Source organism: Quercus lobata, chromosome 8 (assembly GCF_001633185.2).
Source record: "Quercus lobata isolate SW786 chromosome 8, ValleyOak3.0 Primary Assembly, whole genome shotgun sequence".
NCBI classification, from domain to species: Eukaryota; Viridiplantae; Streptophyta; class Magnoliopsida; order Fagales; family Fagaceae; genus Quercus; species Quercus lobata.
The window spans coordinates 8476153-8492519 of record NC_044911.1 but is presented as its reverse complement, the minus strand read 5'-3'; the positions used below and the strand labels follow the sequence as shown (position 1 = coordinate 8492519).

The window sequence follows — 16367 nt, the reverse complement described above, 5'->3', positions numbered from 1 at the left end:
GATTCCTGACTTCTAGATCGTCTTCTGGGTGTACACGCCACCCTTTCGGCCTCCTCGTCCAGCGATCTACGAATCCTACGATTCCGGCCAACAGCCGAGATTACACGCGCTCTCACGCGCTTCCATAATTTTTGGCATATACTTCATGCGCCGGTAATGCCGTCACGCGCCTCCACGCGTTGGAAAACTACTGTTGATGTAATCTGATGTCATCGAATGACGTCATCACTCCACGTCAGCAGCCATGCAAGCACCTCCACATCAGCCCTAGTCCACGTCAACGACACGTCATCAGCCACGTTAGCAGTGTTGTCTCGTCAGCACCACGTCACCTAGCTGACCGTTGACCCGGACCGACCCGACCCGGACCACCCGGATCTGACCCGTGAACACTTTGACTGTTGACTTTGACTCTGGACCAGTTGACTTTGACTTTTGCATTGACCTTTGACCAAAAGTCAAAATTTTCCAAAAGGGCCTATCTTGCTTAGTTTTTCATGTAGATTCCGATTTTGGCCTCCGTTTCTTCATTTGAAGTTCCGAAATTGGACATTTGGCACATTCTTAATTGTGGTTTCTTCAAAGGCATTCTTCAAGGCATCTCCAAGTGATCTTCTCATGCTTATCCAATCTTAAGCCTTCATCGAGCTTCCGCCTTGCGTTTAAGGGAGGGTGTTAGAGATATATATTAAACATATATTAGCCCAATATAATAGGCTCAAGCCCAGTCCTACTTGTACTAGTAGTCTAGGTTCTATATATACTCATGCTAGGGTTCATTGTAACACAAGAGGTTATTCTACTACACTATTACACAATAAAGATGTAGCCCTTAAGGGATTCCTCCGTGGATGTAGGCCGTCAAGGCTGAACCACGTAACCCTCGTGTTCTTGATGTTCCTATTCTATGCTTCTTCTTCCGCATCCACTCTAGCATACACAACATGGTATAACACATCACATTGCTAATATTTATAATATAATTAATATTCAACAAAACTTCAGAATAATTTTACAACAATATTCCTAAATTAGCCTATCATCACACATGAACCAGCCACAATCTGCAATTTAGTTTTTTTATTTTTATTTTTTTAATAGCCTATATGTGAGGTGATATGTTAATTTGGGAATATTGTAGTGAATGTTTGAGCTCAACTTAACAACAAAAGTAAAATGTTCAAGCTAACTCGAGCTTGCAAGCCTACAAATCAAGATGTGGTATAAAACATTGGTTTTACACCTTCCAATCTCTACATGCCACGTTAACATTTTACAAAACAATGAATAGGGAGAGGTGCACACAATCAATTCTAATCAATACCTTTTTTCCTCTCTTTCTCCCTCTCTCTCTTTGCCCAAAGCCTCTCTAATTAGACCTCTGCAGTTGACCATGATAGCTACCACTCGCCACCGCCATATTTGGAAGTGGTTCCCAAGCTCAACCACTCTCTCTCTCTTTCTATTTCAGCCTCTCTAGATCATCCTACGTTTTCCTCTAGAAATAAGCTCTCTTTGTCATTTAGCTTTTAAAAAAGAAAGATGTCATTCATTAATTTTGGTTGGAAATTTTATATACAAGGGCTTAATACTGCTAGGCATACTGTCAATTTGGGTTCAGGTTGTAAATCTAGGATTGGGAAGAATGTTTTCGTGGAGGGTTCTGAGCTTTTGGTTGGGATATGGCTACTCTTATTTGCTGTTTTGAGATTGGAGTAATGGACACGCAACAACATTCAAAGTCACCACTCTGAGTGAATAGTAGAGAGAGAAAGTTAGAGGGAGGAGGAAAGTAGTATCATTGTCATTGATGGTGATGGCGAGTGGTTTTAGAGGGAGAGAGAGGGAGTAAGGTTTAAAGACAAAGGGAATGGGTTAGAAGAGAGAAAGCCACCACTGATGGGGGTGGTACCGAATGACAATAGTAGAAGGAAGCAATAGATTTTGGAGGTTTGATCCAAGAGCATATGGATGCGGATGAGAAATTATTGTGTAGCACTTTCTATTCCTTATTTTATGAAATGTTGATAAGACAAGATCTCATTGGATGGTGTCAACTATGCGTTTTGCACTACATCCTTATCAAATTCCAAACCTTTTTTCTTTTTGGCTTGGGCTTGGCTCGTAAACAAGCATAAACCTAAGGCTTAAGTCTGTCATGTTTATAAACAAACAAATATTAACAAAGTTTTTATTGAGTCAAGCCCGAGCTGTTTATAAACTGTTTGGTTTATTTATGGCCCTAATCCCACTAATCAAATTCTTGATGAGATCCACCATAAATGTGAAAAGAATGAGCACCACGTCACCGTACTCTGAGATCACCCAATAATTTTTCATAAACATGATAACTTCAATAACACATTTCCTTGTTTGCAATCTTGCTCGTAATTACTCTAGCATTTCGTTATGAAACAAGGCTTGGCACATGGCTAATAGCATCAATTTTGGTCAAAAAAACTTTAATCTCAAGACTCAAACACAATTTTGTTTCTGAATCATAACAATTACTGAAACCAAAAAAAAAAAATTTCTCCATTTTTCATTACATATTTACATTTAGAAATAGAGGTACCATCCAAATTTGCCGCCCATATGGGTTGAATAGATGGAGGCTTAGATCTACTTTGAATGTCTCCTGTATAATGAAATTGAGAAAAACTTGGTTATACAAACTTTAGCTGCACAAATGGTAATTCCTCTCTCTGAAAATTCTATCTAAGGATGGCTTATGATGTCTTTTAAATAGCACAACAAACAAATCACGAATCGGGCTTGAACCGAGCAAGTTATGGGTTTTTTTGCCTTTCAAATTTTTGCTAATTGCACAATCTCGACAAGTCAAACTAGGTGTCGAGCTAGAATTGAACTTATCTCAACTAGTCAAACTTACAATTGAAATTACAAAAACTTCTTTTTTTCTTACGCTGAACTTGAGTTGAACTTGGATCTTTGTCTTGGAATTTAAAATACATACACAAGACTCACCAAAAACACTATAAATTGATTACATTTGATTATGGTTTGCCAACCTAAAAATATAGACTCTACAAACCAAGTTAAGGGTCGTCAATGGGCTGGGTCGGGCCAGCCTGGCCCATTTTTACTTAGCCCATGGGCACAATGGGCTGGGCATAATGAGCTATTAACTAGTTAACGGGTCGGGTCGGGCTGGGCCGAAAGAGAAAACCTCAGCTGATGACCTTGTCCATGGGCAATGCCCATTTTGCCTTTAGCGAGCTGGGCTATCGGGCTGGGCCTAATGGGCTACCCATGGCTTGTGTTAGCATATTATTTTATTATTTTTATAAGAAAAGAATCAATTTTTTATAAGGGAATAATCAATCTATTTTTTTAAAGAAAAGAATTAAAGAATTTAATACTTAATTACAATTTTTTTTACAATCAAATCTATTTAATTTTGTTGATGGAAACCTTTTTTTTTTTTTTTTTTTTTTATCAAGGCTTTAAATAGTTTTTTATTTTTATCTTTAATTAAAAAAAAATGTCAAATGGTTAATTCAAATTTGCTAGACCACTAGAAAAATATATATTTAGTAAACTAAGTTTAGCACAATTACTTTGAGTATCTTAGTGGTTTAGGAAGTTCTCTTTAGAAATTCCTCTATAATATCTCAAGATCAATCATTCATACACATCCTATATATTTTTGTTATGAATTATGAGTTATTGCCCATGGGTATAAAAACTAGCCCACGGCCTGACCTATTGGGCTAGTGGGCTACCCATGGGCCTCAATAACAATGGTCGGACCACCCATTAGCCTGGTGGGTCATTGAGTTTCTGGGTCGGGCTGTGGGCTATTTGATGACCCTTAAACCAAGTGGATTAGGTAGAACACAAAATTCCTCACTACCCACATGAAAGCAAACAATAGGTTCAGTGGAATCAAGTGCAATTGTAGGATTGGTCATCCAGTGAAGGACTCCATTGAGAAAAACTGCAGGATATTTTGCAGCAATAGGATGTGGCACATTCCCAATGCTCCTCTACCCCTTAGACTCGCACTCAAGTGTGTATATCTCACCCACCAACTCAAATTTGCAATCCATATCTATGAAAGGAAACGAAACCACAACCTCACAACCTAATACTCATCATTCAAAGGGTCATATCCAAATCCAATAGGAGCACGATATTGAGTGATCTCGGAAATTGAGGGAAAGAGTAGTGTACTTTCAAGAACAGGATTACAAACATAGGAAGGGCCATCATAATCGGAACAGGACAAACAAAGCAAGCAAGCCATTACATGACCCCGCAAGTTGAAGTGTCCTATTACACCCATCAAATAGTGTTTCCAAAACTGAGGTCCTTATTGGAATCAAGAACATTTGGTAAAACTTCCAGGGATTTCTTGTTCAACCAACCTAGCTAAGTTTGCCAAGTTCAACCATTATAATGCTCATACTAGTACTACTACAGTGTTTGTCAACATGTAACTTAGCCAATCAAGGTAAGTGATTCTTGTTTGCCAAGTTTTGCAGACATACCTGCACTGAGAGAAGGTTTTGATGGGAAGCTTGGAGAGAATGTCCAAGATTATCTCATCTGGAAGATCTGATATTGTTGATGGTCCCCTAGTTTTCATCAGATTTGATATTTTCTTCTTGTGTGGACTAATGTGTGTTACCAATATAAAGAGATTAGAAGAGAAAGTTAAAGGATGGGTGAGAGAGGTGCAGGAGATTTCTACTAAAAGAAGAATATAATATGAAGCAAAAGTTGTATATATGAACTTGATCAATAATTTGGTGGGGTTCACAATGAGGTTGGAAGAGACTTTTAACATAGGAACCAGGTATTGTAGGGGTATTTTAATATTAGAATGATTAAATAAGTTAATAATATGAGTTAAGTTAGAGTTTTTTTTTTTTTGGTAGTTAATAATGTTGTAAGTGTTAGATGTTTTTAGGCACGTAAAACACAGAATAATCATTCCCCTTCAAAACACCTGGAAGTTTTCTCCTTTAATTAGTAGTGTAACATTAACGCAGAAACCATTCCCCCCCCCACCCAAAAACAAAAAAAAAGTACAATTCGAAATCAGAAGAACAAGAGTGTAATTATAGAAAACCTTAGGAGAGATTAGAGCCATTTTTCCTATAAGATATTATTACTCCACATTATACAAAGAATGAACACGTCACCATAAATAGGTTCTACAACCATAAATTTCAAAGGCAATTTTTCATTTTATTTTTTAGAATCAAATTTCAAAGACACTTCGAATTTTCAAATACGAAGTTTACATTACCGCTTACAACATTTCTTGTAGATAAGCCTTAATATCAAGCACAAAGCACTATTGTCAAAATAGTTGAAGTATTAAACTTCATGTCTTGATTTTAATAAAGGTGCTGCGAGGAGTGATATATGCACGATGGGGGTTGTTGTTGACCAATAACAATACCTTTGGCATTAGAACATAACGATGTCGCAGGTCCTCCAGCACCATTGTAAGTTAGGTTGATGTTGTTGAGCTCAATATTCTCACAAGGTTTGCTTTTGCTACAATCAAAAGCAACTGCAATTTTTGAGCTAGAGGTGCCCGTAATGTTTCTGAACTTAACATCGCGAATTTGAACTTGGGAATCACCCTGCAGATAAAAAAATATCACCAACATGGTAAATCAAGTTTTATATAACATACATTTTAATCAAACATAGTCCCACTTTAACGCAGAAAATTGAGTCTAAAAGCACCAATATGTTATGACCAGACTCACTCAAACCACAAACTTTTGCAAAAAGCACAAGCATATGTAACTTTATTTGAACAAGAGCTACTAGGTACCTTTTTACAATTCCGAAGTGGACAATATTGTTGATCAATGATGATGGGGTTGTCGACATTCTCCATTATGATATTTTCAAAGGTAAGATTGAAAACATTGTTTGAGTAAGGCATAGCCCATGTTTTAACCCTCAAGCCATTTTGAGTGCCAATAAAGGTGGAATGTGTCACCGTTAATCCACTAACATCTTCTTCATTTGGTACCCCGCCAAGACTTCCAACGCTAATTCCATGGCCCGGGCCACACTTAACGTCCTGAATGTTTATGTCTTTGGATCCAGGACTCAGCGATACACAATCATCTCCGGTGGCTATAATTGAATTGAAGATATCAATATTACTAGATGAACCAATGTGTATTCCATCGGTATTGGGGCTATCTTTGGGTGCTATTATATGGATGTGATCAAATCTCACATGTTCGCATGCGAAAACGTTCACATGGGCACTTTTGCTGTTGATTGAAGATAGGTGACTGATTCTTGAATTGGTGACAAAATCTAATCTCAAAGACTGAAAGAAACACACAATGTGAATAATATGTAACTCAAACAGGATTAAAATTTAAAAAGTGTTCAGATTAAATTTTGTGAAATGGGAATTGTTTTAAATAAGTTTACAATTCGTATTTAAAAAAAAAAAATGTAACCACTAAGTTAACAAATCAAATATACCTAATAAATAAATATACCAAATACGTCAATTTATTAAAAAAATAAAAGTAACCAGACTTCAAAACATTGGAGATAGGACATTAAGAAATTATGTGGTAAAATTGATAAAATTTTATAGTTGAAGAGGAAAGAAATTGATATATATTTTTTTAAGAAACATAATCTCTCTTTTTTTTTTTTAATAGATTTTAAAGAACATAATGTAAGTACAATGAAAAGAAAAACAGATTATAGAATTATGAAGTTATATGACGTATAGAAAAGTCTATTGGGTAGAAGGATAGAAAAAAAGAAAACTAAGAATGATTCATGACAAATGACCCTAGCACATGATAATGGGCTACACGATTTTCTAACCCAATTTAAGATGGACTTTCGAAACATGAACTTACAATGGGAAGAGCTTTGCAGTTTGGATCTACATTGCAAGAATACACATTCCAAGCAGCGAGACCTTGTCCATCCAATTTCCCACCACCCGTGAGGATCAACTGGTCTATGTATTGGAAGGCGATCCAATAATAAACATTAACTGTAGATGCTTTATCTGTAGGAGCCTTCAGGGTCCCTTTGATTTGAAATTCCACTTGACCCTTGCAAGGCCCTTTCAACATTATAGGCCACAACATATATGTTCCTCGTGGGATTAATACAAGATTTATCCCTTCAGATTGACATGCTTTGTTAAATACATATTCAAAAACCTACAAAGACAGACACACACAATAACAAACTTGAAAAACAATTACATATCTTTATTAAAACGCTTCAATGTTATTGATTCAAGAAAAGATTCTTGGCTTTCATAATTTTATTGAGTGAAAATTACCTTACTGTTATCAGTATTTCCATCGGCAACAGCACCATAGTTCATCACATTAAAAACCATTTTTCCATACCCAACTTTGGAAATACATGATAATAAAAATATTAGGTACGCACAATGAAAAGTTGATATTGAACTCATGTTTTCTTCTTCACATACTACTACTTGATTTTTTTTTTTTTTTCTCTGCTTGATTTTTTTTTTCTCTGCTTGTATAATGATTTTTATAGATAAGAATGGTATAAGAGTAATACTAAAACTAGAGATACAACTAAATTTCACAAAAATTTAATAATAATATTCCTAAATTAGCCTACCACCTCACACATGACACGTGTCCACCACAATTGGCAACATTTCTCATATGTTGGCATCCATTTGTTTCGACATTAACATTTTCTTGAAAATTAATCATTTTTCCATGTTTGGTAGCAATCTTAAAATGAGTTGGAAAACTATCTTTTGACTTTCCTTATTTAGCTTGGCATGAGATAGAGTTGTTTTCCATTTCTATGTCACTCCAAGACTTCTGGGAAATAACTCTCTCTTATGGCAAGCTAAATAAGAGAAGTTAAGAGATAGTTTTCCTTTTACCTATTTTTTCAACATAGTAATACCAAACACTAGAAAATGCATAATCTATCTTCATATAAGGTTTTCCATTGAAACAAATGAAATGTTACAATATAATAAAGGAAGCTCAGTAATTAATTTTTATATTCTTTCATTGCGCCGTATCAGCTAGCTATTTTCAAACCTCTCTGTCTCCTATTAGACACTTCTCCTCTCGAATATTCCAACTTACCGTTACACTTTCTCTAACTTTTCTCTTCCATCTATATTTTTTTTTCTTTCCATTATTTCCCACCTCACCATTACTCTTCCTCCAACCTTAATTTCATCTCTTTCTTTCTTTCTTTATTTATTTCTTTTTTAGTTCTCCTTCTTCCCATGCTCTTTTCTATAAATTTGATATTCTCTTTCCCTCTCAATTCATATTTTTCTCACACATAAAAAGGAGATTATTCTCTCTCTACCAAATTTTTTTCCCTTTGGTGGGTTTTTATTCTTTCTTGTACTTTTTGGGTTGATAATTTTTTTTTTTTTTTAGCTCCACTTAGGGTTGACGCATTTGGTGTTTTGGTGTTGTGCTCTTTCTTTCTTTCTTTTCTTTTCTTTTTTTTTTTTTGAGCAAATGGTGTTGTGTTCTTTTATTTCTCCATTATAAATCCTCTTTCTCTCTCATATGGCTTTGGTTTGATTTTAGTTTGGATTATTACTTGGTTGTTTTGGAAGTGAGAATTCTGGTTCATATCAAAAACACAATCTAAGTGGCTCAATATTTAGATGTCCCTAGCAACTGTGATTAATAAATTATTGTAAATTCTATCTTTTATGCCTTTAATATAGTTTAGGAAGGTAAAGTACAAAAGGAGTTGTAATTTAGGGGGGTAAAGTGTAATTTCTCTTTAAATTTTAGTTTTTTTTTTTTTTTTTTTTGAGGGGAAACATCGAAATTTTTTATTGAACAGTGCCTCTTAAATCGGCATGAACTACAGAATAAAGATGTGGTGGGACATCCTCCATCCACACTAGAAAATCTGGTATGCCAATGGCATGTCTAGCCAGACCATGAGCTAAAGAATTACATTCTCTAAAAGTATGAGAGTAAAGTAATTTGACAAATTGTGAGGATAAACTTCTCGCCTCATCTATGAATAAACCAAATGGAGCTAAAGGGACCGAATCTTCTGTTTGAGCCTTAAAAATTTCCAGTGAGTCTCCTTCTAATATGGCTTGTTGAACTCCTATGTCTGATGCCAAAGAAAGGGCTGTAACAGCTGCCATCGCCTCCACCTCTCTGCTACTATAGGCTTGATGCAACAATTTCGAGCATAATGCAATCACTTCACCATCTCCATCTCTTATCACCACGCCTATCCCTGATTTATTTTCGTTTGGAAAGATCGCGCCGTCGTAGTTTATTTTCAAAAACTCATCCCTCGGAGGCTTCCACCTGCTTCTTGTCCGACGTGTTTCCTGTTGAACTTGAGGTACGTGACCTGCATTTCTCCTTTGGAATTCCAGTAGCCACGTCCTGGCGGTATGGGCAAGTTGGTGAAGACTTTCAGCTGGAATATTGAGTCTTACTCTATTCCGCTGGTTCCAGATCATCCATACGGTTACTGTAAACAATTCAACATCCTTTTTTTGCATAACCAACCACGACCATAGCTGTTTGAAATCCAAGAACTGCACTGAACTTCTGAAACCCCACTCCGCATTCTCCCACACCGGGTCCAGTTCAGGACACTGCCACAGAGCATGTAAGAAATTTTCTGTGGAGTTGCAGCACCGCTCGCAATCTGAAACTTCAATGACTTTTCGACGGACTAAGGCTTGCTTTGTTGGCAGAGCTTCACGGCAGGCCCTCCACAGCATGGTCTTCACCATTTGTGGTGTATGCAAAGACCAAATGCTCTTCCAAATATGCTTATCCCTGTTTTGATGATCTTGTGCAACATCACCCAGAGCAGCTGCCTCTTCCTTTAGAAATCTGTAGCCGGATTTACAGCTGTAGACACCATTGCTTGAATGGGGCCAAAACAGAGTATCCTCGGCTGAAGCTTGGCCTAAAGGAATTTTTTTAATTATTTCGGCATCCTCCCTTGTAAAAAGACCGTCAACCAGCTCCTCAACCCACTGCCTACTCATTGGATCAATGAGTGTATCTACCATTGAATCCTCAAAGTCTTGAATTGGACACTCCGGTAAATAAGGTGGATGCTTCCTTGGCAGCCAATGGTGCTGCCATATCTTAATCTTCTGCCCATTACCAATCCGCCATCTAGCACCCCTCTGTAAAACATCTCTACCATGTAGGATACTCCTCCAAGCGTAGGAGCCCATCCGTGAATCAGTAGCTTCCATGATAGTCGTGTTAGGAAAAAAACGGGCTTTGAAAACTTTGTAAAATAGTGAATCGGTATTGTGCAATAAACGCCATGCTTGCTTTGCAAGGAGAGAATCATTGTGCAAAGCGAGTTCTCGAAAGCCCATTCCACCTAGTATTTTTGATCTTGTCATATCTTCCCATTTAACCCAATGAATCCTCCTTCGGTCTCCTCTTTGTCCCCACCAAAACTTCTTGATTAGTTAAGATAAGAGAATAATATATTTTAATAATGCATTTTAAACTTAGAAAATTCAATTGTATGGAAGAAAATTTAGGAAAACATAATGCACTATGACTCAAGTTAGAAGAATATTGACCATCTCAACAATTATTTCATTTGGCTATCTGAAAATGACTAAACTTAATATATTATCTTTAGAAAATTTTAATGAATGAATTATACGTTATACCATAATTATATAATGACAGGGACACAACAAAACTTTACAATAATTTTAGAAAGCTAAGAGAATTGGTAGTAGATACCTAAAATGGGTAACTGAGTTAATATAGACAACCAAACACCCAAAAACCTTCCACGTCTGCTTACTCTTCAACTTACCCATACCATTTAAGCTACCGTGGTTACCTATATTTAGGGAATCTAATGTGGTTACTCATTTAAATGAAATATATTTTAGAATTAGAAATCTAAGGTTGGTGAAAAGGGAAAGTGGTTACCTAAAATAGGGCAAGTAACAAATTGGGAGAAAAATATAAGTAAGCTTCTACTATTGCTCTAACAAGCTTTTAAATAGCTAATAAAGGACGGATGAGAGAGGTGCAAGAGATTAGTATTAAAAGAGGAATGTATATGAAGCAAAAGTTGTATATATAAACTTGAATAATATGGCGGGGTTCTCGATGAGGTTGGGAGAGTTTTTGAATAAGAGAATCAAGCTCTTTGGTTTATATATAGGAATCAGATATAAAAACCCCCTGTTTATTTTCTCTTATCCTCCAAGGATTAGGATAAATTTACATGAAGTAATTTTTGGCCTTTCAAATTTCCATGCTTTTAAAAAATTAAAAAAAAAATAATAATAATAATACAACCTTACCAAACACAAAAACGAGATGGATTAGAGTATGAAAAAAAAAATAGTGTGGGGCTATTTATTTTAATATTAGAATAATTAAATAAGTAAAGTGACTTAGAGGTTTTTTGTGATTAATAAAAGCATGTTTGGTATACTGTAACGGTAATTACATAAGAATAGAATAAGTATTACCACAAATACAAGACAATGTAATGTAATGCTTATTATTATTCATTTGTTTAGTGACAACACAATAATAAAATCTTGAAGATAATAGAATGAAAGCATTTTAAAACAAACTTAAGATATATTTTAGGAAATATCTTACTCATATAATTATATTTTCTAAAAGATAATATTTTTAATTTGAAAAAGAGAGATTAGTTATTTTTATGATTTTTAATTTTTATAACTGTTATGTGCATATAGAAAATTTATTTATTTGGAAATATGTTAATTTTAAAAATTAATAAACCTATTAAGAAATAGCCACTACATCTTTTTTAGAGATAAATAATTATTTATCATTTTAAAGAATGATTATTCATAAGACATGACTATTTATTGTTATAAAAACATAACTAAATTATTAAATAGTTAAACCATAGGAATAACTATTATATTATAATGTCTATTATAGTCTACCAAACTTACCGTAAGTCTTTTTAAGTGAGGACTTAATGTTGTAAAAACATATTAAATCCCACTAGAGAGAGGATTCTTAGTAATTTATAAGTGGTTGATGTTTTTAGGCACATAAAGTGATAAAACACAGCATAATCATTCCCCTTCAAAACACCTGGAAGTTTTCTCCTTTAATTAGAAGTGTAAAACTAACTCAGAAACCACCCCACAACCAAAAAAAACTCTTATTTACACCACATTATCAAAAGAATTAAAAGAATAAGAGTGAAATTATAGAAAACTTTAGGAGAGATTAGTGCCATTTTCCTATAAGATATTATTACATGCAAGTAAAGCTACTTATTTACTCCGCAGTCCACATTATACAAAGAATGGACACATCACCTTAAAATTTCAAGGGCACTTTTCTTTAGAATCAAATTTCAAAACAACTGACAATTTACAAATACGAAGTGGAATACACCGCCTACAACATTTCTTGTAGGTAAGCATTCAAATCAAGTACAAAACAATATACTGTCAAAAGAATGTAGGTTAAGAGTGCTAGATTATTCATCTTCAATTTGTCTTGATTTCAAGCAAGGTGCTGCAACTAGGAGTGCTATATGCAAGATTGGGGTTGTTGTAAACCATTAGCAATACCTTTGGCATTGACACATGAGGATACCACAGGTCCTTCAACACCATGGTAACTTAGGTTAATCTCGTCGAGCTCAATCTTCTCACAAGGTTTGCTTTTGCTACAATCAAAAGCAACTGCAAGTTTTGAACTAGAGGTGCCCCTAATGTTTCTGTACTTAACATCGTGAATCTGAACTTGGGAGTCACCCTGTAGATAAAAAAGATCACCAACATGGTAAAAGAAGTTTTATATAACATATGATTTAATCAAGAAAATAGTCACATAAACCAAAAACCTATGCAAAAGGAACAAGCGTATGTAAAATCATTTGTAAAAGAGCTTGGTACCTTTTCACATTTGCGAGATGGGCAATATTGTTGATCAATGATGATGGGGTTGTTGACATTCTCCATGATGATATCTTCAAATGTAAGGTTGAAAACATTGCCTGGATAAGGTTTAGCCCATGTTTTGACCCTCAAGCCATTTTGAGTGCCAATGAAGGTGCAATTAGTCACTGTTAATCCACTAACATCTTCTTCATTAGGTCCCCCACCAAGGCTTCCAACACTAATTCCATGACCAAGGCCACATGTTACGTTCCTGATGTTTATGTTTTTAGAACCAGGACTCATTGATACACAATCATCTCCCGTGGCTATTGTCGAATCCGTGATTTCAATATTGCTAGATGAACCAATGTGTATTCCATCGGTATTGGGGCTATCTTCGGGTGCTATTATATGTATGTAATGAAATTCTATACCTTTGGATCCAAAAAGGTTCATGTGGGCATTCTTGCTGTTGATTGAAGTTAGGCTAGTAATCTTTGAATTGGTGACAAAATCAAATCTCAACGACTGGAAGGCATAAAAGAAAAACACAATGTGAATAATATGCATCTCAAACACAATTACAATTTAAAGTGTTTTGATTAAATTTTGCGGTTTATTTGACCTATTATATATATAACAAAAGGGAATTGTTACAATAAGTAAATAAGACGTACCTAATAGCTTAATAAGCTAAATAAGTAAATTTCTTTATAATTATAATTATTATTTTAAAAAGGGGTAACACAACCACAAAACATTAGATAGTAAAGAAAGAAATTGGATTGAAAATTTTTCTAATGAGGAAAGAAAATGAAATCATTTTTTCAAACGAACATTTTCTAAGTACAAGGAAAAAAAATAGATTATGGAAATGTGAAACTATACGACCTATAGAAAAGTCTACTGGATGAAAAGAACCAAAGGATGCAAAAATGAATGATTCAAGACAAAACACATGATTATGGGCAACACCATTTTTTAGCCCAATTTAAGAAGGATTCGTTGAAACAACTTACAATGGGAAGAGATTTGCAGTTTGGATCTTTACTGCAAGTATTGTCACCCCAAGCAGAGGGACCTTGGCCATCCAATTTTCCACCACCGCCGAGTATCAACTGGTCTATATATTGGAAGGTGATCCAATGGTCAACATTAATTGTAGATGCTTTATCTGTAGGAGCTTGTAGGGTTCCTATGATTTGAAATTCCACTTGGCCCTTGCATGGGCCTTTCAACACTATAGGCCGCAACATAGATGTTCCTTGTGGGATTAATACAATATTTTTTCCTTCAGATTGGCAAGCTTTGTTAAATACATTTTCAAAAACCTACAGAGACAAACACACAATAACAAAATTATAAAACAATTACATTGCTCTGTTAATATACTTCAATGCTGCTGACCTAAGAAAAGATTCAAGATTATCCAAATTCTCTTGAGCAAAAATTACCTCACTGTTATCAGTTTTTCCATCGGCAATAGCACCATCTTCCATCACATTAAAAACTGTCTTTCCTAACCCAACTTCAGAAGTGCATGCTAATAAGAACATAAGGTAAACACAACGAATAACTGATATTGAACCCATATTTTTTTTACTTTTACTACTACTGCTGCTATTTGATTGTTATGGTTTTTCAGTATTTATAATGAATTTTTGTAGGTAAAAATGGAATAAAATTAACAATAAAGAATGCACAATAATTTTTCAGCAATATTCCTAAATTATCCTATCTTCTCACACTTGAGCCCACCACAAATCTACGATATATGCTATTTTTAGAATGAAGAGAAATGAAGGGGAAGGATAGGAGAATTAAGGCGAAAGTGGCAAGAGTGTACTAAAATTATTTTTAATCATCTTCTATTCTCCTCCTCTTTTCCCTCCCTTTATCTCCTTCCATCCAAAGATAAAGTTAGTTTCTTTTTTTTTTCTTTTTCTTTTTTGTTAATGGTCCATGTGTGACAGTGTGAGGTAATAGCTTAATTTTGAAATGTTCTGAAATTGTTGTAAATTTATGTTGTGCCCCTTAGGGTATTATACCTAAATTTTTCCTTATAGCTGCGTAATCAACTTGCTTGCAATGTGTTCTATACCACTAACATTATCACCCGCCAATGGAACCAGTTATTTTTTTCATTTTCTATTTTGGACCATATTAATTCAAATAAAAAAAAATTAGGAATTAGAATCCACTCAATAAAAGTTAAACCATCAGTACCATCTTTTTTGTGAAGCCCACTTTAGGCCAGATGCATGATCGGCCCTAATAATTCATCTATAATTGATGGGTTAGATATTATGTGGACGATTTTTTGTTCAACTCAATAAGGTTGGGAGAGAGTTTTCTGAATAAGAGAAGGAAGGTATTAACGAGGAGGATAACTTTTATCATCTTCTCCTTCAAAGATTAGGATAAATTTACATGACGTAATTTTGGACTTTACAATTTCTATGCGTTAAAAAATAAAAAATATAAACAGTGTAGGGTATTTCAATATTAGAATGATGAATGATAAATAAATTAATGAGATAATAACTTAAGTATTTGTTAAGTGAGAAGTTAGTGTTTTAATCAAACTAGATGTTGAAATATTAAAATTCAAAAAAAAAAATTAATTTCAATTTTTTGTTAAAGAATCATTTTCTTTTTAATTTTTTGTTAAGGTATTTGTTATTTAAAAGAAGAAGTATTAAATAACAGTTTTTGTTTTAACGCCATTTTTGTTTTGTTTTTGGAGAGAGAATATTACAGGGAAACTAAAATAAACAAAAACAGAAATTCAACGGAAACAATATATATATAAATATATATATATATATATATATGTTTATATTTATATTTATATATGAAGCTGGTTTACCAACCTTTTCCAATCGAATATTTATGAGTTGTTTTTCGTTTACTTTTTGTTCAAGAAGAGTCAACTGGCATGAGGTTTGTGCTGATGATACGCCTAATAATCTCCACTAATTGCCCTAATGTATTGAAACCCATGACAAGTTTAGACCACTATATATTACTCAACTTCCATTTCAATTTCAGTAATTACAAAGTAGGATTTAGCCTCCGCTTGGATACTAATGAAAAATGAAAATTATTTCACTATTCAGCTTATTTTTACTACTATTTATGGGCTCTACTGTACTTTTTGGTACTATTTATGAGTTTTACTGTACTATCTCAGCTAACTTTTACCTTCATCTACAATATTTTCAACAATAAGTTTTCAATTTTAGCAAAATAAGCGGTATTCAAACAAACTCTTAATATACATTTTAAAACTCAAATTATATTTGACTAATTTGATTCATATTTATCATTGTGCTATGTCTACTCTCCACTAATTACCCATGGCTTCTTCTTAAAAAAAAAAAAATTACCCATGGCAATTTTCAACTACTATTACTCACCTTCTATTTTAATTTAAGTAACAATAATAACAAAG

The 16367-nt window shown here is 34.3% G+C and overlaps 2 protein-coding genes across 2 annotated transcripts; both read right to left on the bottom strand.

The window, feature by feature from the left end:
- Positions 1-5196: 5196 nt before the first annotated feature.
- LOC115956280 (exopolygalacturonase-like) lies at positions 5197-7381 on the bottom strand. The gene is made up of 4 exons (XM_031074705.1): positions 7322-7381; positions 6885-7196; positions 5819-6364; positions 5197-5621 (listed from the first exon to the last, which is right to left on the bottom strand). Exons 1-4 carry the CDS (start codon positions 7379-7381, stop codon positions 5370-5372), a joined length of 1170 nt encoding a protein of 389 aa, XP_030930565.1. The 3' UTR covers positions 5197-5369.
- A 5038-nt stretch (positions 7382-12419) lies between these two features.
- Positions 12420-14505, bottom strand: LOC115956279 (exopolygalacturonase-like). Its single transcript, XM_031074704.1, has 4 exons — positions 14368-14505; positions 13933-14244; positions 12929-13441; positions 12420-12788 (listed from the first exon to the last, which is right to left on the bottom strand). Exons 1-4 carry the CDS (start codon positions 14503-14505, stop codon positions 12561-12563), a joined length of 1191 nt encoding a protein of 396 aa, XP_030930564.1. The 3' UTR covers positions 12420-12560.
- Positions 14506-16367: the final 1862 nt, after the last annotated feature.